Source organism: Salvelinus fontinalis, chromosome 5, assembly GCF_029448725.1.
Source record: "Salvelinus fontinalis isolate EN_2023a chromosome 5, ASM2944872v1, whole genome shotgun sequence".
NCBI classification, from domain to species: domain Eukaryota; kingdom Metazoa; phylum Chordata; class Actinopteri; order Salmoniformes; family Salmonidae; genus Salvelinus; species Salvelinus fontinalis.
Window position 1 is genome coordinate 38,771,112 of NC_074669.1, and position 27,293 is coordinate 38,798,404.

A 27,293-nucleotide genomic window follows, 5' to 3' on the forward strand; every position below is an offset into this window, starting at 1 on the left:
ACCTACAGTGTTTACAGTAATAGTGTCTACAGTACTACTCTAGTGTCTTTCAGTAATCTACAGTACTCTAGTGTCTGAAGTCATCTACAGTATTCTACAGTATTTACAGTATTCTACAGTATTTACAGTAATCTACAGTGTTTACAGTAATCTAGTGTTTACAGTAATCTACAGTGCTCTACAGTGTTTACAGTACTCTACAGTGTTTACAGTAATCTACAGTGTTTACAGTAATCTAGTGTTTACAGTAATCTAGTGTTTACAGTAATCTAGTGTTTACAGTAATCTAGTGTTTACAGTAATCTAGTGTTTACAGTACTCTAGTGTTTACAGTACTCTAGTGTTTACAGTACTCTACAGTACTCTACAGTACTCTACAGTACTCTAGTGTCTACAGTACTCTAGTGTCTACAGTACTCTAGTGTCTACAGTACTCTAGTGTCTACAGTACTCTAGTGTCTACAGTACTCTAGTGTCTACAGTACTCTAGTGTCTACAGTACTCTAGTGTCTACAGTACTCTAGTGTTTACAGTACTCTAGTGTTTACAGTACTCTAGTGTCTACAGTACTCTAGTGTCTACAGTACTCTAGTGTTTACAGTACTCTAGTGTCTACAGTACTCTAGTGTCTACAGTACTCTAGTGTCTACAGTACTCTAGTGTCTACAGTACTCTAGTGTTTACAGTACTCTACACACCCTGAGACTCTGCCGATTCCTGTGATGATGCCTCCTGCTGGAACCTCCTCTTTCCCATAGAGTTCATATGCTGCAAACTGGGAGAATTCCAGGAACGGAGACCTGTAGAGAGACAAACCATAAAAGAACCGTTCCAACACACAGGAAACCCTCAGACCTAGAAACGTCAAAACTAAGTGGTTGCGGAGCCTCTACAGAGGATACATCTACAACTAGGTGTTCAGAGAATAGTCCTGTGTTTTTACCCGGGGTCCAGCAGTCTGTCTATACGTTCTCTGGGGAGCAGCTTCCCTCTGGAGATGTGCAGATTTCTGGCACGTTCTCCTCCACCTGGCTCAACACATTATCAGACGGGCTGGTCAACAGACAGGCAGGTCAACAGACAGGCTGGTCAACAGACAGGCTGGTCAACAGACAGGCTGGTCAACAGACAGGCTGGTCAACAGACGGGCAGGTCAACAGACGGGCAGGTCAACAGACGGGCAGGTCAACAGACGGGCTGGTCAACAGACAGGCTGGTCAACAGACAGGCTGGTCAACAGACAGGCTGGTCAACAGACAGGCTGGTCAACACCGGACATTACTACATCTTAACATTCAGAAGAGTTTTCACATGTGAAGGTGCCAACTTAACTTACCCAATTTGATTTTCTCCGATCTGCCTTTCAACTCATCAATAAGGACTTGCATTCGTTCATAGTTTTCCTGAAAAGATAGATGCCATAGTGTATTAGTGTAGTGGGAGCTTCCGGAGCAGGTTATAAACCAGGCAAGGCCTAGCTAGTATCCTAGCTATTCAAAATCTCTCCTAGTCAGAGCATTCCTCTGTTCCAGCTGTCTGAGGTGTTATTAGATAAGATACTGTTTGGCTTAGCGCAGAGAATTTAACCAACCTTAACTTGGCGATACTTACTCAATTCCCAACTTGGAAGACTACTGTCACGACAATTTTCAATCCCAATGATGATAACTAAACAATAATTTAAGCTTAGGTGGGTGTCATTAGACCAGCTTAGGTCTCTGTCTGGGGTGGAAAGGTAGGCCTACTCCGTCTGGGGTGGAAAGGTAGGCCTACTCCGTCTGGGGTGGAAAGGTAGGTCCTACTCCGTCTGGGGTGGAAAGGTAGGCCTACTCCGTCTGGGGTGGAAAGTTAGGCCTACTCTGTCTGGGGTGGAAAGGTAGGTCCTACTCTGTCTGGGGTGGAAAGGTAGGTCTACTCCGTCTGGGGTGGAAAGGTAGAGCCTACTCTGTCTGGGGTGGAAAGGTAGGTCTACTCCGTCTGGGGTGGAAAGGTAGGTCCTACTCTGTCTGGGGTGGAAAGGTAGGCCTACTCTGTCTGGGGTGGAAAGTTAGGCCTACTCCGTCTGGGGTGGAAAGTTAGGTCCTACTCTGTCTGGGGTGGAAAGGTAGGTCCTACTCTGTCTGGGGTGGAAAGGTAGGTCCTACTCTGTCTGGGGTGGAAAGGTAGGTCCTACTCTGTCTGGGGTGGAAAGGTAGGTCCTACTCCGTCTGGGGTAGAAAGGTAGGTCCTACTCCGTCTGGGGTGGAAAGGTAGGTCCTACTCTGTCTGGGGTGGAAAGTTAGGCCTACTCTGTCTGGGGTGGAAAGTTAGGCCTAACTTTTGCAAGTACCATGCACATATTCCAACTGAAAATTATTCATGATTATTATTTGATTATGATGATTATTATTTGACCATGCTTGTCACTTATAATCACTTATGATGATTATTATTTGACCATGCTTGTCACTTATAATCACTTATGATGATTATTATTTGACCATGCTTGTCACTTATGAACATTTTTGAACATCTTGGCATAGTTCTGTTATAATCTCCACCCGGCACAGCCAGAAGAGGACTGGCCACCCCTCATAGCCTGGTTCCTCTCTAGGTTTCTTCCTAGGTTTTGGCCTTTCTAGGGAGTTTTTCCTAGCCACCGTGCTTCTACACCTGCATTCTAGCTGTTTGGGGTTTTAGGCTGGGTTTCTGTACAGCACTTCGAGATATTATCTGATGTACGAAGGGCTATATAAAATAAAATTGATTGAAATTGATTGACATATTCCTAATGACGTCTCAGATGTAATTATTGGCAAACAAGACACACTGATTTGGGGGTGTCCACCCCAAAGTGCCACCTATCACCATGACACCTGTCCAGATCAGAACATTTCAAATAGACTTGATGGTGGCTTACACATTGTTGGATTACTTCATGGAGCAAAAAAATGTTGTAATTTAACTAGGCCCAGCGTCGGCCGGGTTTGGCCGGGGTAGGCCGTCATTGTAAATAAGTAAACTAAACCAATATCAAATTAAGTGTTTGTTCGACGAAACAAAGCTTCGGACGTCATTGATCACGTGCTTCTGATAAAGCGATACAAACATCAGCAAACTGTTTTGGACCCCCACCTCGTAGTGCCGCTATCAAACATAACTACCCTTAATGTCTAGTTGCAGGTGGTTTGTTTTGAATTTAGAAAATATTCCCTTATCAAATAAAGGTTCAATAACATTTTTTTTTAAAATAAAAGATGAGCATCATGGCAGCAACGCCAGATGGATCCTATCCACACTAAAACTTCCGGTTTTTGGATTTAGCTTTCAAAATAAAAGTCTGCGGTAAAACGCTATGTATATTATTCTAAATCCATATTTTTTGCTGCTTTGCATAGTGGAGAATGTTAAAATTATGTTAAATAATATTTATAGCTACATGGGGGTTAATGTATACTAAAAGAGAATAACTACCTTATATAACAAAGAATATTATAAGGTGGAGCACATTGAGGAATGGTTGGAGCTTAAATAAATTAATGTCAAGAACATAATAAGTAAAAAACTATTCCTGTTTATTTACTGGTGATATTGTTCAAGGAACAATTTTGAAATGTAATGTTTGAGAAAAGTCTGACTGTATCATTGTTTTATTGCACTGTACAGGAAAAACGATAGTTTGTGTGTCCGCAGAAATGACGGCGCCACGATGAAATGACGGCGCCACGATGAAATGACGGCACCACGATGAAATGACGGAGCCACGATGAAATGACGGCGCCACGATGAAATGACGGCGCCACGTTGAAATGACTGCGCCACGTTGAAATGACGGAGCCACGATGAAATGACGGCGCCACGATGAAATGACGGCGCCACGTTGAAATGACGGCGCCACGATGAAATGACGGCGCCACGTTGAAATGACGGAGCCGCGTTGAAAGTCACTGAGCTCTTCAGTAAGGAGATTGCATGGCTGTGTGCTCGATTTTATACACCTGTCAGCAACGGGTGTGGCTGAAATAGCCGAATCCACTAATTTGAAGGGGTGTCCACATACTTTGTTATATATAGTGTATGAACTAACTTTATGTTCAAACTCACCTGTTTTGTATTCTAGGGACTCTAGTAGTAGACTGGAACCTAGTCTTATGGACACTAATCCATTGTTTTTTCATGTACAATGCAATATTTATACCATATAGTGTCCAGGCACCCCACTTTAAGCTGTTTGACCACAGTAAAGGGCCACCCATGAAATGACACCATATATACATTCTACAGGACCTATTGAGTCACTCCCTACATTACTTTTATTGCGTCACCTAGAATCATTTTTGCTCTATAAACCAAGATTATGTATTTTATAAACAGTGATTTGCATTGGGGTCATTTATTTGACCTTGGAACATGTTTTAAACTCCAACTTGTACGCAAATGTAACTTTAAAACGAATCACTGTTCATGTTTAGACAATTTTTTCTTCTTCATATTATTTTTATTTTGAGTAAATAAATACACGTTACTGACACTTTTCTACTATTACGTGGGGGACTTTTATTTTAAATATTTCCGAAATTCTATGACCCGGAAGTACTTTTTTTAAGCGGGGACGTTGTCTGACCAAAGGCATTTGCCCTTCTCAATGGCTTGTCAACGTTAGCAAGCTAGCTAGCCCTGGTTAATTACAGTACATGTTAGCAAGCTAGCTAGCCCTGCTTAATTACAGTACATGTTAGCAAGCTAGCTAGCCCTGCTTAATTACAGTACATGTTAGCAAGCTAGTTAGCCCTGGTTAATACAGTACATGTTAGTAAGCTAGCTAGCCCTGGTTAATTACAGTACATGTTAGCAAGCTAGCTAGCCCTGCTTAATTACAGTACATGTTAGCAAGCCCTGCTTAATTACAGTACATGTTAGCAAGCTAGCTAGCCCTGCTTAATTACAGTACATGTTAGTAAGCTAGCTAGCCCTGGTTAATTACAGTACATGTTAGTAAGCTAGCTAGCCCTGGTTAATTACAGTACATGTTAGTAAGCTAGCTAGCCCTGGTTAATTACAGTACATGTTAGCAAGCTAGCTAGCCCTGGTTAATACAGTACATGTTAGCAAGCTAGCCCTGGTTAATACAGTACATGTTAGCAAGCTAGCCCTGGTTAATTAAAGTACATGTTAGGAAGCTAGCCCTGGTTAATACAGTACATGTTAGCTAGCTGGTGGTACAGGAGTTGAAACGAATTGCAAGCAACTGACAATAAGCCAGCTAATTTAGCTGGATAGCATTACTACACTTATTGAGAGAAATTCAGTTCCAAGGGCAGTCCGAGCTAGCAGCGTCTCACAATGATAACTTTGCCCATTGCCCCTCCACCACCTACCGCATACTCCACGGACTGTGTGTCAGGCTGTGTACCGACGGCTGCGACTCTGTCACCGTGGTATAGTCGTGTTGTTGCTACTGGCAATCCTCTGCAACGAAGCAGGGTCAGCCATGGCCTGAAAGTCTGAAGAAGCATGTTTTTGACAGCTAGCTAACTAACCACCTAGCTAGCAACTCTGCAGAGATATTTGTTGTTGCTCGACCCACAAGCATTGGTCAACCAAAGTATGGTAATTTACCGCCGCCTACTGGACGGGCGTAAGAAAATACATCTAAACACGGGAAAAAATTCAATGTAACAAAACCACTAACTAATTAATTGACCAAAACAAATAACATTCAATCCCTGCCAATTTAATTTGTATGTATTCTTATTCTTCTCCCTGACATATTTCTTATTTGTCCTGTTGTGTTTTGAGGAGGACGTACATGGACCAGGGACAGTCCCCTATTTTGACCACCAGGTTTTGTCTGAGCTCCACTTTTGTGGTTCCGCCAAACCACTAGACGGCGATAATAATATAATCCATAACGCTCCTGGATAAATACTCCTTTTGTTGTCTATAATTCACTTTGACCTTTTTGACGAACTACTGTCCTTGGGCAACGTGAGTTTTCTTGCTGTAAAGAGGAGATTACGTATGCGCACCTTTCAATTTCTTTAAGTGTTGCAAGGCTCAATAAATAACTACGGTAAAAGTGTTCTTCCGTGGGTTTTGTACATCTGTCAAATCGGTTCGTCATAGTGAAGTCGGAGAATTGCGCAGTAACACGTTTGATAAGATGTCTGGGAACTGTAGGCCCTTGTTGTTTGCGTTAAGTCGCTCTGTGGTGGGGAGACAGGTCTCCAAGAGCTTATTGTCGCAGAGTAGTGCCGCAGGGACCATAACAGTAGCGGAGAGATGTGGCCGTCCGCGGTTCCATCACCATTGGACCGCCGCACTGAAACCCCGGTATCGCAGCCTCTCCGCACTGCAGTCCCAACTCGGTCTACACTCAGAGGTTAGTGTCTGTGTGCTGCTACTCTTGAATCCATGTTTATAATGGTAGAAATATAGATATTAATGTCGTAACTTAACGTATGGTGTATTAGTCAGGGGCCCCCTTCAAAGATGATGACTACCCACCTCTACCAGACTACAACTCTGACCCAGGACGGGAGAAGAAGGAGGTGTTTATCATCCGAGCTAAAGGACTTCCGTGGTCCTGTACCACTGATGATCTCATAGAGTTCTTCTCTGGTAAGTCCTCCATACACCTGTTAAGAACATGCTGATAAAACTCAAGGGTCCGGTTTACCAGACACACATTAAACCAGTCCTAGATTGAACTGCTATTTCAATGGAGATGTTTTTTTTTACTCCAGGACAAAGCTTAATTGTATTTTTTTAATTTTATTTAACTTATTTTAATCTGTGAAACCGGACAAGGAAAACTGACTGTTATCCCCCGTTTCCCCCACCCTGCTCCTGACTGTTATCCCCCGTTTCCCTCACCCTGCTCCTGACTGTTATCCTCCGTTTCCCCCACCCTGCTCCTGACTGTTATCCCCCGTTTCCCCCACCCTGCTCCTGACTGTTATCCCTCGTTTCCCCCACCCTGCTCCTGACTGTTATCCCCCGTTTCCCCCACCCTGCTCCTGACTGTTATCCCCCGTTTCCCCCACCCTGCTCCTGACTGTTATCCCCCGTTTCCCCCACCCTGATCCTGACTGTTATCCCCCGTTTCCCCCACCCTGATCCTGACTGTTATCCCCCGTTTCCCCCACCCTGATCCTGACTGTTATCCCCCGTTTCCCCCACCCTGCTCCTGACTGTTATCCCCCGTTTCCCCCACCCTGCTCCTGACTGTTATCCCCCGTTTCCCCCACCCTGCTCCTGACTGTTATCCCCCGTTTCCCCCACCCTGATCCTGACTGTTATCCTCCGTTTCCCCCACCCTGCTCCTGACTGTTATCCTCCGTTTCCCCCACCCTGATCCTGACTGTTATCCCCCGTTTCCCCCACCGTGCTCCTGACTGTTATCCCCCGTTTCCCCCACCCTGATCCTGACTGTTATCCCCCGTTTCCCCCACCCTGATCCTGACTGTTATCCTCCGTTTCCCCCACCCTGCTCCTGACTGTTATCCTCCGTTTCCCCCACCCTGATCCTGACTGTTATCCCCCGTTTCCCCCACCCTGATCCTGACTTATCCCCCGTTTCCCCCACCCTGATCCTGACTGTTATCCCCCGTTTCCCCCACCGTGCTCCTGTTATCCCCCGTTTCCCCCACCCTGCTCCTGTTATCCCCCGTTTCCCCCACCCTGATCCTGACTGTTATCCTCCGTTTCCCCCACCCTGATCCTGACTGTTATCCTCCGTTTCCCCCACCCTGATCCTGACTGTTATCCTCCGTTTCCCCCACCCTGCTCCTGACTGTTATCCTCTGTTTCCCCCTCCGTGCTCCTGACTGTTATCCTCCGTTTCCCCCACCCTGCTCCTGACTGTTATCCCCCGTTTCCCCCACCGTGCTCCTGTTATCCCCCGTTTCCCCCACCCTGATCCTGACTGTTATCCCCCGTTTCCCCCACCCTGATCCTGACTGTTATCCCCCGTTTCCCCCACCCTGCTCCTGTTATCCCCCGTTTCCCCCACCCTGATCCTGACTGTTATCCTCTGTTTCCCTCTCCGTGCTCCTGACTGTTATATCCCGTTTCCCCCACCCTGCTCCTGTTATCCCCCGTTTCCCCCACCCTGATCCTGACTGTTATCCCCCGTTTCCCCCACCGTGCTCCTGACTGTTATCCCCCGTTTCCCCCACCGTGCTCCTGTTATCCCCCGTTTCCCCCACCGTGCTCCTGACTGTTATCCCCCGTTTCCCCCACCGTGCTCCTGACTGTTATCCCCCGTTTCCCCCACCGTGCTCCTGACTGTTATCCCCCGTTTCCCCCACCGTGCTCCTGACTGTTATCCCCCGTTTCCCCCACCGTGCTCCTGACTGTTATCCCCCGTTTCCCCCACCGTGCTCCTGACTGTTATCCCCCGTTTCCCCCACCGTGCTCCTGTTATCCCCCGTTTCCCCCACCCTGATCCTGACTGTTATCCCCCATTTCCCCCACCCTGCTCCTGACTGTTATCCCCCGTTTCCCCCACCCTGCTCCTGACTGTTATCCCCCGTTTCCCCCACCCTGCTCCTGACTGTTATCCCCCGTTTCCCCCACCCTGCTCCTGACTGTTATCCCCCGTTTCCCCCACCCTGCTCCTGACTGTTATCCCCCGTTTCCCCCACCGTGCTCCTGACTGTTATCCTCCGTTTCCCCCACCCTGCTCCTGACTGTTATCCCCCGTTTCCCCCACCCTGATCCTGACTTATCCCCCGTTTCCCCCACCCTGCTCCTGACTGTTATCCCCCGTTTTCCCCACCCTGCTCCTGACTGTTATCCCCCGTTTCCCCCACCCTGATCCTGACTTATCCCCCGTTTCCCCCACCCTGCTCCTGACTGTTATCCCCCGTTTCCCCCACCCTGCTCCTGACTGTTATCCCCCGTTTCCCCCACTGTGCTCCTGACTGTTATCCCCCGTTTCCCCCACCGTGCTCCTGTTATCCCCCGTTTCCCCCACTGTGCTCCTGACTGTTATCCCCCGTTTCCCCCACCCTGCTCCTGACTGTTATCCTCTGTTAGAAACACATAGATGGTTTAATAGGTAGGTCTACTCTACTTCTCATTGTCCAGAGTGCCGTGTGCGTGACGGTGTGAAGGGGATCCACCTGACGGTGAACCGGGACGGGAAGCCCAACGGCCAGGCCTTTATAGAGCTGGAGCATGAAGAGGACGTCAGCAAGGCCCTGGAGAAACACAGACAGTACATGGGACCACGCTATATAGAAGGTACTACAGACAGACAGTACCTGGGACCAGGCTATATAGAAGGTACTACAGACAGACAGTACATGGGACCACGCTATATAGAAGGTACTACAGACAGACAGTACCTGGGACCACGCTATATAGAAGGTACTACAGACAGACAGTACCTGGGACCAGGCTATATAGAAGGTACTACAGACAGACAGTACATGGGACCAGGCTATATAGAAGGTACTACAGACAGACAGTACATGGGACCACGCTATATAGAAGGTACTACAGACAGACAGTACCTGGGACCAGGCTATATAGAAGGTACCACAGACAGTACCTGGGACCAGGCTATATAGAAGGTACTACAGACAGACAGTACCTGGGACCAGGCTATATAGAAGGTACTACAGACAGACAGTACCTGGGACCAGGCTATATAGAAGGTACTACAGACAGACAGTACCTGGGACCAGGCTATATAGAAGGTACTACAGACAGACAGTACCTGGGACCAGGCTATATAGAAGGTACTACAGACAGTACCTGGGACCAGGCTATATAGAAGGTACTACAGACAGACAGTACCTGGGACCAGGCTATATAGAAAGTACTACAGACAGACAGTACCTGGGACCAGGCTATATAGAAGGTACTACAGACAGTACCTGGGACCAGGCTATATAGAAGGTACTACAGACAGACAGTACCTGGGACCAGGCTATATAGAAAGTACTACAGACAGACAGTACCTGGGACCAGGCTATATAGAAGGTACTACGGACAGACAGTACCTGGGACCAGGCTATATAGAAGGTACTACAGACAGACAGTACCTGGGACCAGGCTATATAGAAGGTACTACAGACAGACAGTACCTGGGACCAGGCTATATAGAAGGTACTACAGACAGACAGTACCTGGGACCAGGCTATATAGAAGGTACTACAGACAGTACCTGGGACCAGGCTATATAGAAGGTACTACAGACAGACAGTACCTGGGACCAGGCTATATAGAAAGTACTACAGACAGACAGTACCTGGGACCAGGCTATATAGAAGGTACTACGGACAGACAGTACCTGGGACCAGGCTATATAGAAAGTACTACAGACAGACAGTACCTGGGACCAGGCTATATAGAAGGTACTACAGACAGTACCTGGGACCAGGCTATATAGAAGGTACAACAGACAGTACCTGGGACCAGGCTATATAGAAGGTACAACAGACAGTACCTGGGACCACGCTATATAGAAGGTACTACAGACAGACAGTACCTGGGACCAGGCTATATAGAAGGTACTACAGACAGACAGTACCTGGGACCAGGCTATATAGAAGGTACTACAGACAGTACCTGGGACCAGGCTATATAGAAGGTACTACAGACAGACAGTACCTGGGACCAGGCTATATAGAAGGTACTACAGACAGACAGTACCTGGGACCAGGCTATATAGAAGGTACTACAGACAGACAGTACCTGGGACCAGGCTATATAGAAGGTACTACAGACAGTACCTGGGACCAGGCTATATAGAAGGTACTACAGACAGACAGTACCTGGGACCAGGCTATATAGAAGGTACTACAGACAGACAGTACCTGGGACCACGCTATATAGAAGGTACTACAGACAGACAGTACCTGGGACCAGGCTATATAGAAGGTACTACAGACAGTACCTGGGACCAGGCTATATAGAAGGTACTAGAGACAGACAGTACCTGGGACCACGCTATATAGAAGGTACTAGAGACAGACAGTACCTGGGACCACGCTATATAGAAGGTACCACAGACAGTACCTGGGACCAGGCTATATAGAAGGTACTACAGACAGACAGTACCTGGGACCAGGCTATATAGAAGGTACTACAGACAGACAGTACCTGGGACCAGGCTATATAGAAAGTACTACAGACAGACAGTACATGGGACCAGGCTATATAGAAGGTACTACAGACAGACAGTACCCGGGACCAGGCTATATAGAAGGTACTACAGACAGACAGTACATGGGACCAGGCTATATAGAAGGTACTACAGACAGACAGTACCTGGGACCAGGCTATATAGAAGGTACTACAGACAGACAGTACCTGGGACCAGGCTATATAGAAGGTACCACAGACAGTACCTGGGACCAGGCTATATAGAAGGTACTACAGACAGACAGTACCTGGGACCAGGCTATATAGAAGGTACTACAGACAGACAGTACCTGGGACCAGGCTATATAGAAGGTACTACAGACAGACAGTACCTGGGACCAGGCTATATAGAAGGTACTACAGACAGTACCTGGGACCAGGCTATATAGAAGGTACTACAGACAGACAGTACCTGGGACCAGGCTATATAGAAAGTACTACAGACAGACAGTACCTGGGACCAGGCTATATAGAAGGTACTACGGACAGACAGTACCTGGGACCAGGCTATATAGAAGGTACTACAGACAGACAGTACCTGGGACCAGGCTATATAGAAGGTACTACAGACAGACAGTACCTGGGACCAGGCTATATAGAAGGTACTACAGACAGACAGTACCTGGGACCAGGCTATATAGAAAGTACTACAGACAGACAGTACCTGGGACCAGGCTATATAGAAGGTACTACAGACAGACAGTACCTGGGACCAGGCTATATAGAAAGTACTACAGACAGACAGTACCTGGGACCAGGCTATATAGAAGGTACTACAGACAGACAGTACCTGGGACCAGGCTATATAGAAAGTACTACAGACAGACAGTACCTGGGACCAGGCTATATAGAAAGTACTACAGACAGACAGTACCTGGGACCAGGCTATATAGAAGGTACTACAGACAGACAGTACCTGGGACCAGGCTATATAGAAGGGCTGTATAGAACATAGATGACCCCCCTCCCCCAACACCTGCCCTTGATCAAGGCTCTTAACACACCCTTAAACTGCTCCAACTCTCCACTCTGTGTCCCTCTCTCCTCCAACTCTCCACTCTGTGTCCCTCTCTCCTCCAACTCTCCACTCTGTGTCCCTCTCTCCTCCAACTCTCCACTCTGTGTCCCTCTCTCCTCCAACTCTCCACTCTGTGTCCCTCTCTCCTCCAACTCTCCACTCTGTGTCCCTCTCTTCTCCAACTCTCCACTCTGTGTCCCTCTCTCCTTCAACTCTCCACTCTGTGTCCCTTTCTCCTCCAACTCTCCACTCTGTCCCTCTCCAACTCTCCACTCTGTCCCTCTCTTCTCCAACTCTCCACTCTGTCCCTCTCTGCTCCAACTCTCCACTGTGTCCCTCTCTTCTCCAACTCTCCACTGTGTCCCTCTCTTCTCCAACTCTCCACTCTGTCCCTCTCTTCTCCAACTCTCCACTGTGTCCCTCTCTTCTCCAACTCTCCACTGTGTCCCTCTCTTCTCCAACTCTCCACTGTGTCCCTCTCTTCTCCAACTCTCCACTGTGTCCCTCTCTTCTCCAACTCTCCACTCTGTCCCTCTCTTCTCCAACTCTCCACTCTGTCCCTCTCTTCTCCAACTCTCCACACTGTGTCTCTCTATCTGCCCCAACCTCTTGTGTATGTACATTTCTGGACATTGGACAATAAAGTAATATTTTTCTTCTCCTCAACAACCTCCTCATCCAGTGTTTGAGGTGAACAACAGCGATGCGGAGGCCATCTTGAAGAAGTCAGTTCAGCTCCCAGCCAGAGACGGAGTGGTGCGGATCAGAGGTCTCCCCTACAGCTGCACCGAGACTGACGTCATGCTTTTCTTCTCTGGTAGGACCCTGAACAGGCCCCGTTTACAACCCTCTGCCTGAACAGGCCCCGTTTACAACCCTCTGCCTGAACAGGCCCCGTTTACAACCCTCTGCCTGAACAGGCCCCGTTTACAACCCTCTGCCTGAACAGGCCCCGTTTACAACCCTCTGCCTGAACAGGCCCGTTTACAACCCTCTGCCTGATCAGGCCCCGTTTACAACCCTCTGCCTGAACAGGCCTCGTGTGCAACCCTCTGGCTGATCAGGCCTCGTGTGCAACCCTCTGCCTGAACAGGCCTCGTTTACAACCCTCTGCCTGAACAGGCCTCGTTTACAACCCTATCTAACTAAATGCTTGTGTTCCTAGCTCCAACAGTGCAGTAGTATCTAACTAAATGCTTGTGTTTCTAGCTCCAACAGTAGTATCTAACTAAATGCTTGTGTTCCTAGCTCCAACAGTGCAATAGTATCTAACTAAATGCTTGTGTTCCTAGCTCCAACAGTGCAGTAGTATCTAACTAAATGCTGGTGTTCCTAGCTCCAACAGTGCAGTAGTATCTAACTAAATGCTTGTGTTTCTAGCTCCAACAGTGCAGTAGTATCTAACTAAATGCTTGTGTTCCTAGCTCCAACAGTGCAGTAATATCTAACTAAATGCTTGTGTTCCTAGGTCCAACAGTGCAGTAGTATCTAACTAAATGCTTGTGTTCCTAGGTCCAACAGTGCAGTAGTATCTAACTAAATGCTTGTGTTTCTAGCTCCAACAGTGCAGTAGTATCTAACTAAATGCTTGTGTTCCTAGCTCCAACAGTGCAGTAGTATCTAACTAAATGCTTGTGTTTCTAGCTCCAACAGTAGTATCTAACTAAATGCGTGTGTTCCTAGCTCCAACAGTGCAGTAGTATCTAACTAAATGCTTGTGTTTCTAGCTCCAACAGTGCAGTAGTATCTAACTAAATGCTTGTGTTTCTAGCTCCAACAGTGCAGTAGTATCTAACTAAATGCTTGTGTTCCTAGCTCCAACAGTGCAGTAGTATCTAACTAAATGCTTGTGTTTCTAGCTCCAACAGTAGTATCTAACTAAATGCTTGTGTTCCTAGCTCCAACAGTGCAGTAGTATCTAACTAAATGCTTGTGTTCCTAGCTCCAACAGTGCAGTAGTATCTAACTAAATGCTTGTGTTCCCAGCTCCAACAGTGCAGTAGTATCTAACTAAATGCTTGTGTTCCTAGCTCCAACAGTGCAGTAGTATCTAACTAAATGCTTGTGTTCCTAGCTCCAACAGTGCAGTAGTATCTAACTAAATGCTTGTGTTCCCAGCTCCAACAGTGCAGTAGTATCTAACTAAATGCTTGTGTTCCTAGCTCCAACAGTGCAGTAGTATCTAACTAAATGCTTGTGTTTCTAGCTCCAACAGTAGTATCTAACTAAATGCTTGTGTTCCTAGCTCCAACAGTGCAGTAGTATCTAACTAAATGCTTGTGTTCCTAGCTCCAACAGTGCAGTAGTATCTAACTAAATGCTTGTGTTCCCAGCTCCAACAGTGCAGTAGTATCTAACTAAATGCTTGTGTTCCTAGCTCCAACAGTGCAGTAGTATCTAACTAAATGCTTGTGTTCCTAGCTCCAACAGTGCAGTAGTATCTAACTAAATGCTTGTGTTCCCAGCTCCAACAGTGCAGTAGTATCTAACTAAATGCTTGTGTTCCTAGCTCCAACAGTGCAGTAGTATCTAACTAAATGCTTGTGTTTCTAGCTCCAACAGTGCAGTAGTATCTAACTAAATGCTTGTGTTCCTAGCTCCAACAGTGCAGTAGTATCTAACTAAATGCTTGTGTTCCCAGCTCCAACAGTGCAGTAGTATCTAACTAAATGCTTGTGTTTCTAGCTCCAACAGTGCAGTAGTATCTAACTAAATGCTTGTGTTCCTAGCTCCAACAGTGCAGTAGTATCTAACTAAATGCTTGTGTTTCTAGCTCCAACAGTGCAGTAATATCTAACTAAATGCTTGTGTTCCTAGCTCCAACAGTGCAGTAGTATCTAACTAAATGCTTGTGTTCCTAGCTCCAACAGTACAGTAGTATCTAACTAAATGCTTGTGTTCCTAGCTCCAACAGTGCAGTAGTATCTAACTAAATGCTTGTGTTCCTAGCTCCAACAGTACAGTAGTATCTAACTAAATGCTTGTGTTCCTAGCTCCAACAGTAGTATCTAACTAAATGCTTGTGTTCCTAGCTCCAACAGTGCAGTAGTATCTAACTAAATGCTTGTGTTCCTAGCTCCAACAGTAGTATCTAACTAAATGCTTGTGTTCCCAGCTCCAACAGTGCAGTAGTATCTAACTAAATGCTTGTGTTCCCAGCTCCAACAGTGCAGTAGTATCTAACTAAATGCTTGTGTTCCTAGCTCCAACAGTGCAGTAGTATCTAACTAAATGCTTGTGTTTCTAGCTCCAACAGTGCAGTAGTATCTAACTAAATGCTTGTGTTCCTAACTCCAACAGTGCAGTAATATCTAACTAAATGCTTGTGTTTCTAGCTCCAACAGTGCAGTAGTATCTAACTAAATGCTTGTGTTCCTAGCTCCAACAGTAGTATCTAACTAAATGCTTGTGTTCCTAGCTCCAACAGTGCAGTAGTATCTAACTAAATGCTTGTGTTTCTAGCTCCAACAGTGCAGTAGTATCTAACTAAATGCTTGTGTTCCTAGCTCCAACAGTAGTATCTAACTAAATGCTTGTGTTCCTAGCTCCAACAGTGCTGTAGTATCTAACTAAATGCTTGTGTTCCTAGCTCCAACAGTACAGTAGTATCTAACTAAATGCTTGTGTTCCTAGCTCCAACAGTGCAGTAGTATCTAACTAAATGCTTGTGTTCCTAGCTCCAACAGTGCAGTAGTATCTAACTAAATGCTTGTGTTCCTAGCTCCAACAGTGCAGTAGTATCTAACTAAATGCTTGTGTTCCTAGCTCCAACAGTGCAGTAGTATCTAACTAAATGCTTGTGTTCCCAGCTCCAACAGTGCAGTAGTATCTAACAATACACAGGAATACACACATGTAAGAGAATAGAACGAATACAGTATGGAACCAGGCTATCATGTTCTCAGCCAAGTCATAAAGCTGCTGGTCCTTTCAGGTCTGGACGTGGCGGAAGACGGGGTGACTCTGGTAACAGACCACCGAGGAAGGAACTCAGGGGAGGCCTATGTCCAGTTCCTGACCCAGGAGCAAGCTGACGAGGCCCTGACCCGAGACAGAGAGGTCATCGGGAACAGGTAGGAACACTCATCACTTCAACCCCCCCTGACCCGAGACAGAGAGGTCATCGGGAACAGGTAGGAACACTCATCACTTCAACCCCCCCCTGACCCGAGACAGAGAGGTCATCGGGAACAGGTAGGAACACTCATCACTTCAACCCCCCCTGACCCGAGACAGAGAGGTCATCGGGAACAGGTAGGAACACTCATCACTTCAACCCCCCCTGACCCGAGACAGAGAGGTCATCGGGAACAGGTAGGAACACTCATCACTTCAACCCCCCCTGACCCGAGACAGAGAGGTCATCGGGAACAGGTAGGAACACTCATCACTTCAACCCCCCCTGACCCGAGACAGAGAGGTCATCGGGAACAGGTAGGAACACTCATCACTTCAACCCCCCCTGACCCGAGACAGAGAGGTCATCGGGAACAGGTAGGAACACTCATCACTTCAACCCCCCCTGACCCGAGACAGAGAGGTCATCGGGAACAGGTAGGAACACTCATCACTTCAACCCCCCCTGACCCGAGACAGAGAGGTCATCGGGAACAGTTAGGAACACTCATCACTTCAACCCCCCCTGACCCGAGACAGAGAGGTCATCGGGAACAGGTAGGAACACTCATCACTTCAACCCCCCCTGACCCGAGACAGAGAGGTCATCGGGAACAGGTAGGAACACTCATCACTTCAACCCCCCCTGACCCGAGACAGAGAGGTCATCGGGAACAGGTAGGAACACTCATCACTTCAACCCCCCCTGACCCGAGACAGAGAGGTCATCGGGAACAGGTAGGAACACTCATCACTTCAACCCCCCCTGACCCGAGACAGAGAGGTCATCGGGAACAGGTAGGAACACTCATCACTTCAACCCCCCCTGACCCGAGACAGAGAGGTCATCGGGAACAGGTAGGAACACTCATCACTTCAACCCCCCCTGACCCGAGACAGAGAGGTCATCGGGAACAGGTAGGAACACTCATCACTTCAACCCCCCCTGACCCGAGACAGAGAGGTCATCGGGAACAGGTAGGAACACTCATCACTTCAACCCCCCCTGACCCGAGACAGAGAGGTCATCGGGAACAGGTAGGAACACTCATCACTTCAACCCCCCCTGACCCGAGACAGAGAGGTCATCGGGAACAGTTAGGAACACCTGCTCCTCCAACGTCTCATATGGACTCGCTCCCTCCTTTTGGTTTTTGGGATCCCGAGTGGTGCTGCGGGTCTAAGGCATCTGCATCTCAGTGCTTAGAGGCGTCACTACAGTCCCTGGTTCGAATTCGGGCTGTGTCACATCCGGCCTTGATTGGGAGTCCCATAGGGCGGTGCACAATTGACCCAGCGTCTTTAGGCTTTGGCCGTCATTGCTGCTATAACAGCCTCCACTCTTCTGGGAAGGCTTTCCACTAGATGTTGGAACATTGCTGCTATAACAGCCTCCACTCCTCTGGGAAGGCTTTCCACTAGATGTTGGAACATTGCTGCTATAACAGCCTCCAGTCTTCTGGGAAGGTTTTCCACTAGATGTTGGAACATTGCTGCTATAACAGCCTCCACTCTTCTGGGAAGGCTTTCCACTAGATGTTGGAACATTGCTGCTATAACAGCCTCCACTCTTCTGGGAAGGCTTTCCACTAGATGTTGGAACATTGCTGCTATAACAGCCTCCACTCTTCTGGGAAGGCTTTCCACTAGATGTTGGAACATTGCTGCTATAACAGCCTCCACTCTTCTGGGAAGGCTTTCCACTAGATGTTGGAACATTGCTGCTATAACAGCCTCCACTCCTCTGGGAAGGCTTTCCACTAGATGTTGGAACATTGCTGCTATAACAGCCTCCACTCTTCTGGGAAGGCTTTCCACTAGATGTTGGATCATTGCTGTTATAACAGCCTCCACTCTTCTGGGAAGGCTTTCCACTAGATGTTGGAACATTGCTGCTATAACAGCCTCCACTCTTCTGGGAAGGCTTTCCACTAGATGTTGGAACATTGCTGCTATAACAGCCTCCACTCCTCTGGGAAGGCTTTCCACTAGATGTTGGAACATTGCTGTTATAACAGCCTCCAGTCTTCTGGGAAGGCTTTCCACTAGATGTTGGAACATTGCTGCTATAACAGCCTCCACTCTTCTGGGAAGGCTTTCCACTAGATGTTGGAACATTGCTGCTATAACAGCCTCCACTCCTCTGGGAAGGCTTTCCACTAGATGTTGGAACATTGCTGCTATAACAGCCTCCACTCTTCTGGGAAGGCTTTCCACTAGATGTTGGAACATTGCTGCTATAACAGCCTCCACTCTTCTGGGAAGGCTTTCCACTAGATGTTGGAACATTGCTGCTATAACAGCCTCCACTCTTCTGGGAAGGCTTTCCACTAGATGTTGGATCATTGCTGTTATAACAGCCTCCACTCTTCTGGGAAGGCTTTCCACTAGATGTTGGAACATTGCTGCTATAACAGCCTCCACTCTTCTGGGAAGGCTTTCCACTAGATGTTGGAACATTGCTGCTGCAACAGCCTCCACTCTTCTGGGAAGGCTTTCCACTAGATGTTGGAACATTGCTGCTATAACAGCCTCCACTCTTCTGGGAAGGCTTTCCACTAGATGTTGGAACATTGCTGCTATAACAGCCTCCACCCTTCTGGGAAGGCTTTCCACTAGATGTTGGAACATTGCTGCCATAACAGCCTCCACTCTTCTGGGAAGGCTTTCCACTATATGTTGGAACATTGCTGCTATAACAGCCTCCACTCTTCTGGGAAGGCTTTCCACTAGATGTTGGAACATTGCTGCTATAACAGTCTCCACTCCTCTGGGAAGGCTTTCCACTAGATGTTGGAACATTGCTGCTATAACAGCCTCCACCCTTCTGGGAAGGCTTTCCACTAGATGTTGGAACATTGCTGCTATAACAGCCTCCACTCTTCTGGGAAGGCTTTCCACTAGATGTTGGAACATTGCTGCTATAACAGCCTCCACTCCTCTGGGAAGGCTTTCCACTAGATGTTGGAACATTGCTGCTATAACAGCCTCCACTCTTCTGGGAAGGCTTTCCACTAGATGTTGGAACATTGCTGCTATAACAGCCTCCACTCTTCTGGGAAGGCTTTCCACTAGATGTTGGAACATTGCTGCTATAACAGCCTCCACTCTTCTGGGAAGGCTTTCCACTAGATGTTGGAACATTGCTGCTATAACAGCCTCCACTCTTCTGGGAAGGCTTTCCACTAGATGTTGGATCATTTCTGTTATAACAGCCTCCACTCTTCTGGGAAGGCTTTCCACTAGATGTTGGAACATTGCTGCTACAACAGCCTCCACTCTTCTGGGAAGGCTTTCCACTAGATGTTGGAACATTGCTGCTATAACAGCCTCCACTCTTCTGGGAAGGCTTTCCACTAGATGTTGGAACATTGCTGCTATAACAGCCTCCACCCTTCTGGGAAGGCTTTCCACTAGATGTTGGAACATTGCTGCTATAACAGCCTCCACTCTTCTGGGAAGGCTTTCCACTATATGTTGGAACATTGCTGCTATAACAGCCTCCACTCTTCTGGGAAGGCTTTCCACTAGATGTTGGAACATTGCTGCTATAACAGCCTCCACTCTTCTGGGAAGGCTTTCCACTAGATGTTGGAACATTGCTGCTATAACAGCCTCCACTCTTCTGGGAAGGCTTTCCACTAGATGTTGGAACATTGCTGCTATAACAGCCTCCACTCTTCTGGGAAGGTTTTCCACTAGATGTTGGAACATTGCTGCGGGGACTTGCTTCTATTCAGCCACAAGAGCATTAGTGAGGTCAGGCACTGATGTTGGGCGATTAGGCCTGGCTCGCAGTCGGCGTTCTAGTTCATCCCAAAGTTGTTCGATGTAGTTCAGGTCAGGGCTCTGTGCAGGCCAGTCAAGTTCTTTCACACCGATCTCGACAAACCATTTCTGTATGGACCTCGCTTTGTGCACTCGAGCATTTATCATGCTGAAACAGGAAATGGCCTTCCCCAAACTGTTGCCACAAAGTTTTAAGCACAGCATCATCTATAAAGTAATTGTAATCTGTAGGGTTAAGATTTCCCTTCACTGGAACTAAGGGGCCCGAACCATGAAAAACAGCCCCAGACCATTATTCCTCCTCCACCAAACTTTACAGTTGGCACTATGCATTGGGGCAGGTAGCGTTCTCCTGGCATCAACCAAACCCAGATTAGTCCGTCGGACTGCCAGATGGTGAAGCGTGATTCATCACTCCAGAGAATGTGTTTCCACTGCTCCAGAGTCCAATGGCAGCGAGCTTTACACCACTCCAGCCGACGCTTGGCATTGCGCGTGGTGATCTTAGGCTTGTGTGCGGCTGCTCGGCCATGGAAACCCATTTTATGAAGCTCCCGACAAACAGTTATTGTGCTGACGTTACTTCCAGAGGCAGTTTGGAACTCGGTAGTGAGTTGCAACCGAGGACAGACGATTTCTTGAGATGCTGCATCAATATGTCTACTCTGCTTTATGTGCTGTCACTAGACTCAGAGCTGACTGTCTACTTTATGTGCTGTCACTAGACTCAGAGCTGACTGTCTGCTTTATGTGCTGTCACTAGACTCAGAGCTGACTGTCTGCTTTATGTACTGTCACTAGACTCAGAGCTGACTGTCTGCTCTGCTTTATGTACTGTCACTAGACTCAGAGCTGACTGTCTGCTTTCTGATGTCACTAGACTCAGAGCTGACTGTCTGCTCTGCTTTATGTACTGTCACTAGACTCAGAGCTGACTGTCTGCTCTGCTTTATGTGCTGTCACTAGACTCAGAGCTGACTGTCTGCTTTATGTGCTGTCACTAGACTCAGAGCTGACTGTCTGCTTTATGTGCTGTCACTAGACTCAGAGCTGACTGTCTGCTTTATGTGCTGTCACTAGACTCAGAGCTGACTGTCTGCTTTATGTGCTGTCACTAGACTCAGAGCTGACTGTCTGCTTTATGTGCTGTCACTAGACTCAGAGCTGACTGTCTGCTTTATGTGCTGTCACTAGACTCAGAGCTGACTGTCTGCTTTATGTATATTCCGACCTTGACCTTGACCCATGATCATGTCCTGATCGTGTGACTGTGTCACCAGGTACATCGAGGTGTTCCCCAGTAGGAGGAGTGAGATCGGAGGTCGGAAGAAGACGGAGTCTTTTGAAGAGGGCAGGAACTCCAGACAGAGTCAACCACACAGACCTGCAGCACAGCCCCCCAGACATGGTGAGACAGACAGACAGCCCCCCAGACATGGTGAGACAGACAGCCCCCCAGGCATGGTGAGACAGACAGACCTGCAGCACAGCCCCCCAGACATGGTGCGACAGACAGACAGCCCCCCCAGACATGGTGAGACAGACAGCCCCCCAGGCATGGTGAAACAGACAGACAGCCCCCCAGACATGGTGAGACAGACAGCCCCCCAGACATGGTGAGACAGACAGCCCCCCCAGACATGGTGAAACAGACAGACAGCCCCCCAGACATGGTGAGACAGACAGACCTGCAGCACAGCCCCCCAGACATGGTGCGACAGACAGACAGCCCCCCCAGACATGGTGAGACAGACAGACCTGCAGACAGACAGTTTTCTTAACGCGTCGTGTCCTTTAGCGTTGATTGTATTTCTGTGATGAAAATGAGGGTCGATGTCTCGGTGGATGTTCCATGGTTGTGGTCTGTTTCAGGGTCTCATCCGGTATCTTCTCTGCCCCAACACTTTGTTCACATGAGAGGACTGCCCTTCCAAGCCACCGGAGATGACATCGTTCAGGTATTGTTTGTGTGTTTTCCACTACCGTCTCATAGCGAGACCGCGCTAACTAGCGTCAAGAGAAGTTTGAACAAACGATGACTTTCTGTAACACTCAAGATTCAGAAGTTTGATATTGGTCTGTCAGTTCTTCTGTCCTCTAGCGTTGTCGAGGATACTGGTGGAGTTCGGTCCGGACGGGAGGGCCAGCGGAGAGGCTGACGTTTACTTCACATCACACCAAGACGCCGTCTCAGCCATGACCCGGGACAAGGCACACATGCGTACGTCTGTGTATCAGTGGGGCAAAAAAGTATTTAGTCAGCCACCAATTGTGCAAGTTCTCCCACTTAAAAAGATGAGAGAGGCCTGTAATTTTCATCATAGGTACACTTCAACTTTGACAGACAAAATGAGGGGGAAAAATCCAGAAAATCACATTGTAGGCTTTTTTATGAATTTATTTGCAAATTATGGTGGAAAATAAGTATTTGGTCAATAACAAAAGTTTATCTCAATACTTTGTTATATACCCTTTGTTGGCAATGACAGAGGTCAAATGTTTTTATCAGTCAAGAGTTTAGATGCACCTACTCATTCCAGGGGTTTTTCTTTATAGTATTTTCTAAACGTGGTCATCCTACCCTGAACTGGTTTTGTGTTTCTGTGCAGAAGAGAGATACATTGAGCTGTTCCTGAATTCAACGTCATCTGACGAGGGGGAATGAAGGTTGCCAGGTTGGTCTGAATTAAACATGTATGCATAGTCACTTTAACCATATCTACATACTACCTCAATCAGCCTGACTAACCGGTGTCTGTATGTAGCCTCTCTACTGTATATAGCCTCTCTGCTGTATGTAGCCTCTCTGCTGTATATAGCCTCGCTACTGTATATAGCCTCTCTACTGTATATAGCCTCTCTACTGTATAGAGCCTCGCTACTGTATATAGCCTCTACTGTATATAGCCTCTACTGTATGTAGCCTCTCTACTGTATATAGCCTCTCTGCTGTATATAGCCTCTCTACTGTATATATCCTCTACTGTATATAGCCTCTCTACTGTATATATCCTCTACTGTATATAGCCCCTCTACTGTATATATCCTCTACTGTATATAGCCTCTCTACTGTATATATCCTCTACTGTATATAGCCTCTCTGCTGTATATAGCCCCTCTACTGTATGTAGCCTCTACTGTATGTAGCCTCTACTGTATATAGCCTCTCTACTGTATATAGCCTCTCTACTGTATGTAGCCTCTCTACTGTATATAGCCTCACTACTGTATATAGCCTCTCTACTGTATATAGCCTCTCTGTCTATAGCCTCTCTACTGTATATAGCCTCTCTACTGTATATAACCTCTCTACTGTATGTAGCCTCTCTACTGTATATAGCCTCTCTACTGTATATAGCCTCGCTACTGTATATAGCCCCTCTGCTGTATATAGCCTCTCTACTGTATATAACCTCTCTACTGTATATAGCCTCTCTACTGTATATAGCCTCGCTACTGTATATAGCCTCGCTACTGTATATAGCCTCGCTACTGTATAGAGCCTCTCTACTGTATATAGCCTCTCTACTGTATATAGCCTCTCTACTGTATGTAGCCTCTCTACTGTATATAACCTCTCTACTGTATATAGCCCCTCTGCTGTATATAGCCTCTCTACTGTATATAGCCTCTCTACTGTATATAGCCTCTCTACTGTATATAGCCTCTCTACTGTATATAGCCTCTCTACTGTATATAGCCTCTCTACTGTCTGTAACCTCTCTACTGTCTGTAGCCTCTCTACTGTATATAGCCTCTCTACTGTATATAGCCTCTCTACTGTATATAGCCTCTCTACTGTATATAGCCTCTCTACTGTATATAGCCTCTCTACTGTATATAGCCTCTCTACTGTATATAGCCTCTCTACTGTATATAGCCTCTCTACTGTATATAGCCTCTCTACTGTATATAGCCTCTCTACTGTATATAGCCTCTCTACTGTCTGTAGCCTCTACTGTCTGTAGCCTCTCTACTGTATGTAGCCTCTCTACTGTATATAGCCTCTCTACTGTATATAGCCTCTCTACTGTATATAGCCTCTCTACTGTATATAGCCTCTCTACTGTATATAGCCTCGCTACTGTATATAGCCTCGCTACTGTCTGTAGCCTCTACTGTATATAGCCTCTCTACTGTATATAGCCTCTCTACTGTATATAGCTTCACTACTGTATATAGCTTCACTACTGTATATAGCCTCTCTACTGTATATAGCCTCGCTACTGTATATAGCCTCTCTGCTGTATATAGCCTCTCTGCTGTATATAGCCTCTCTGCTGTATATAGCCCCTCTGCTGTATATAGCCCCTCTGCTGTCTATAGCCCCTCTACTGTCTATAGCCTCTCTACTGTCTGTAGCCTCTCTACTGTCTGTAGCCTCTACTGTATGTAGCCTCTACTGTATATAGCCCCTCTACTGTATATAGCCCCTCTACTGTATATAGCCCCTCTACTGTATATAGCCCCTCTACTTTTATAGCCCCTCTACTGTATATAGCCCCTCTACTGTATATAGCCTCACTACTGTATATAGCCTCTACTGTATATAGCCCCTCTACTGTATATAGCCTCGCTACTGTATATAGCCTCTCTACTGTATATAGCCTCTCTACTGTATATAGCCTCGCTACTGTATATAGCCTCGCTACTGTATATAGCCTCGCTACTTTTATAGCCCCGCTACTTTTATAGCCCCGCTACTTTTATAGCCCCTCTACTGTATATAGCCTCTCTACTGTATATAGCCTCGCTACTGTATATAGCCTCGCTACTGTATATAGCCTCGCTACTGTATATAGCCTCGCTACTGTATATAGCCTCTCTACTGTATATAGCCTCTCTACTGTATATAGCCTCTCTACTGTATATAGCTTCGCTACTGTATATAGCCTCGCTACTGTATATAGCCTCTCTACTGTATATAGCCTCTCTACCGTATATAGCCTCTCTACTGTATATAGCCTCTCTACTGTATATAGCCTCTCTACTGTATATAGCCTCTCTACTGTATATAGCCCCTCTACTGTATATAGCCTCGCTACTGTATATAGCCTCTCTACTGTATATAGCCTCTCTACTGTATATAGCCTCGCTACTGTATATAGCCTCGCTACTGTATATAGCCTCGCTACTGTATACAGCCTCTCTACTGTATATAGCCTCGCTACTGTATATAGCCTCGCTACTGTATATAGCCTCGCTACTGTATATAGCCTCGCTACTGTATATAGCCTCTCTACTGTATATAGCCTCTCTACTGTATATAGCCTCTCTACTGTATATAGCCTCTCTACTGTATATAGCCTCTCTACTGTATATAGCCTCTCTACTGTATATAGCCTCTCTACTGTATATAGCCTCTCTACTGTATATAGCCTCTCTACTGTATATAGCCTCTCTACTGTATATAGCCTCTCTGCTGTATATAGCCTCTCTGCTGTATATAGCCTCTCTGCTGTATATAGCTTCTCTGCTGTATATAGCCTCTCTACTGTATATAGCCTCTCTACTGTATATAGCCTCTCTACTGTATATAGCCTCTCTACTGTATATAGCCTGTCTTTTTACAGTTGTTTTATTTCTTTACCTACCTATTGTTCACCTAATACCTTTTTGCACGATTGGTTAGAGCCTGTAAGTAAAGCATTTCACTGTGAGGTCTACTACACCTGTTGTGTTTGGCGCACGTGACAAACTTTGATTTGATAATATTGGCTTACTGATTTTAGGCTCTGAGTTTGATAATATTGGCTTACTGATTTTAGGCTCTGAGTCTGTTGTGATTCTATCTGCAGGGGTTCTCAGCGGAGATGACCTGTGGTATCAGAGGTGGAAATCCCCGTCGACTGAATGTGGCACAATTTGTAAAGGTTGTAGAATATAATAATAAACTACGTTAATCCAATCTGACTCCCATTTTTATTATGTGAATAAATGCAACAGTCCCTGTACGTCTCTGGAGGAAGAGCCTCCATCACCTCTGACTATAACGGCTTAACTTGACCCGCTATGCAGTTAAGAGATACAGCCAATCCGTGTTCCAGCATTAGAGGCAAGCAGATCAGAGACGTCCAGGTTGGAACCCAAGAATGTGTAGTGTGTATATATAACTACCAATAGACCTACTGAATTACACAACATATAGTCCTAAAAGCATGTGTAGTGTGTGTATATATAACTACCAATAGAAACACTGAATTACACAACATATAGTCCTAAAAGGACACTGTAAAATTCATGTATTAATTCAAGCAGTTAGTGTACATGACAGTCTCCCACCAATAGGCTGACTTAACGTGGTCACACACACGTCTTCAGATTCATCTCTCGTGGGGGAAAAAACGATTGTGTGATACACAGGAGCCTTGGTAGAAAGTATGAATTCACTGTCCTTTTAACCACATTCAAGCAGAAACTCACCCCCCAACCTGAATGAACATTGCTTTGCAAGTAAAAACAAAAGACAGGAAACCACACAGATTCTAATGAACTATTTAAATGATCGGTGCGCATTTGTGTTGCTCTTTGAACAATATGCCATCAGACGGACAGAATCAGTTTCCCTGTATCAATACACCCAGTTTCCCTGTATCAATACACCCAGTTTCCCTGTAACAATACACCCAGTTTCCCTGTAACGATACACCCAGTTTCCCTGTAACGATACACCCAGTTTCCCTGTAACGATACACCCAGTTTCCCTGTGACAATACACCCAGTTTCCCTGTAACGATACACCCAGTTTCCCTGTGACAATACACCCAGTTTCCCTGTGACAATACACCCAGTTTCCCTGTGACAATACACTCAGTTTCCCTGTGACAATGCACTCAGTTTCCCTGTGACAATACACCCAGTTTCCCTGTGACAATACACTCAGTTTCCCTGTGACAATGCATCCAGTTTCCCTGTGACAATGCACTCAGTTTCCCTGTGACAATACACCCAGTTTCCCTGTGACAATTCACCCAGTTTCCCTGTGACAATGCACTCAGTTTCCCTGTGACGATACACCCAGTTTCCCTGTGACAATACACCCAGTTTCCCTGTGACAATACACCCAGTTTCCCTGTGACAATACACTCAGTTTCCCTGTGACAATACACTCAGTTTCCCTGTGACAATTCACCCAGTTTCCCTGTGACAATACACCCGTAGCCCTTTCACGTACTCTTGAACCAATCCACACGTGACAATGTCATTCACACAGTAACGTTAATTTAGTCGATTC

The 27,293-nt window shown here is 46.6% G+C and overlaps 2 protein-coding genes across 5 annotated transcripts in view; one reads left to right on the forward strand and one right to left on the reverse strand.

Moving 5' to 3' along the window:
- The window catches only part of mccc2 (methylcrotonyl-CoA carboxylase subunit 2), a 47,013-nt gene extending 41,428 nt beyond the window's left edge, over positions 1–5,585 (reverse strand). For all 3 annotated transcript variants that reach the window (XR_008759525.1, XR_008759526.1, XM_055923347.1), the window contains exons 1-4: positions 5,358–5,585; positions 1,337–1,403; positions 944–1,028; positions 699–800 (exon numbers count right to left, since the gene is read on the reverse strand). Coding sequence is in view for 1 of the 3 variants with exons in the window: in XM_055923347.1 (XP_055779322.1) it covers positions 699–800; positions 944–1,028; positions 1,337–1,403; positions 5,358–5,495 (392 nt within the window). In the remaining 2 variants the exon portion in view is untranslated. The remainder of the gene's footprint in view (positions 1–698; positions 801–943; positions 1,029–1,336; positions 1,404–5,357) is intronic.
- Positions 5,586–5,914: 329 nt separating this feature from the next.
- On the forward strand, positions 5,915–25,967 carry grsf1 (G-rich RNA sequence binding factor 1). Of its 2 annotated transcripts, XM_055923348.1 has the most exons (10): positions 5,916–6,361; positions 6,453–6,600; positions 9,073–9,228; positions 12,837–12,971; positions 16,089–16,227; positions 21,340–21,467; positions 21,932–22,017; positions 22,145–22,280; positions 22,669–22,734; positions 25,858–25,967. In XM_055923348.1, the coding sequence occupies exons 1-9, from the start codon at positions 6,143–6,145 to the stop codon at positions 22,722–22,724; spliced, it is 1,203 nt and encodes a 400-aa protein (XP_055779323.1). In that variant the 5' UTR covers positions 5,916–6,142; the 3' UTR covers positions 22,725–22,734; positions 25,858–25,967. The 2 variants fall into 2 exon arrangements, with proteins under 2 accessions (XP_055779324.1, XP_055779323.1); XM_055923349.1 differs by lacking the exon at positions 12,837–12,971 and having other exon boundaries at positions 5,915–6,361.
- Positions 25,968–27,293: the final 1,326 nt, after the last annotated feature.

Bases quoted from the DNA above. Each gene is read 5' to 3' on its own strand.
- grsf1 (XM_055923348.1), top strand. From the start codon at position 6,143: ATGTCTGGGAACTGTAGGCCCTTGTTGTTTGCGTTAAGTCGCTCTGTG. The intron at 9,229-12,836 runs GTACTACAGACA...CTCCTCATCCAG, and splicing joins GGGACCACGCTATATAGAAG to TGTTTGAGGTGAACAACAGC. The intron at 12,972-16,088 runs GTAGGACCCTGA...TGGTCCTTTCAG, and splicing joins CGTCATGCTTTTCTTCTCTG to GTCTGGACGTGGCGGAAGAC.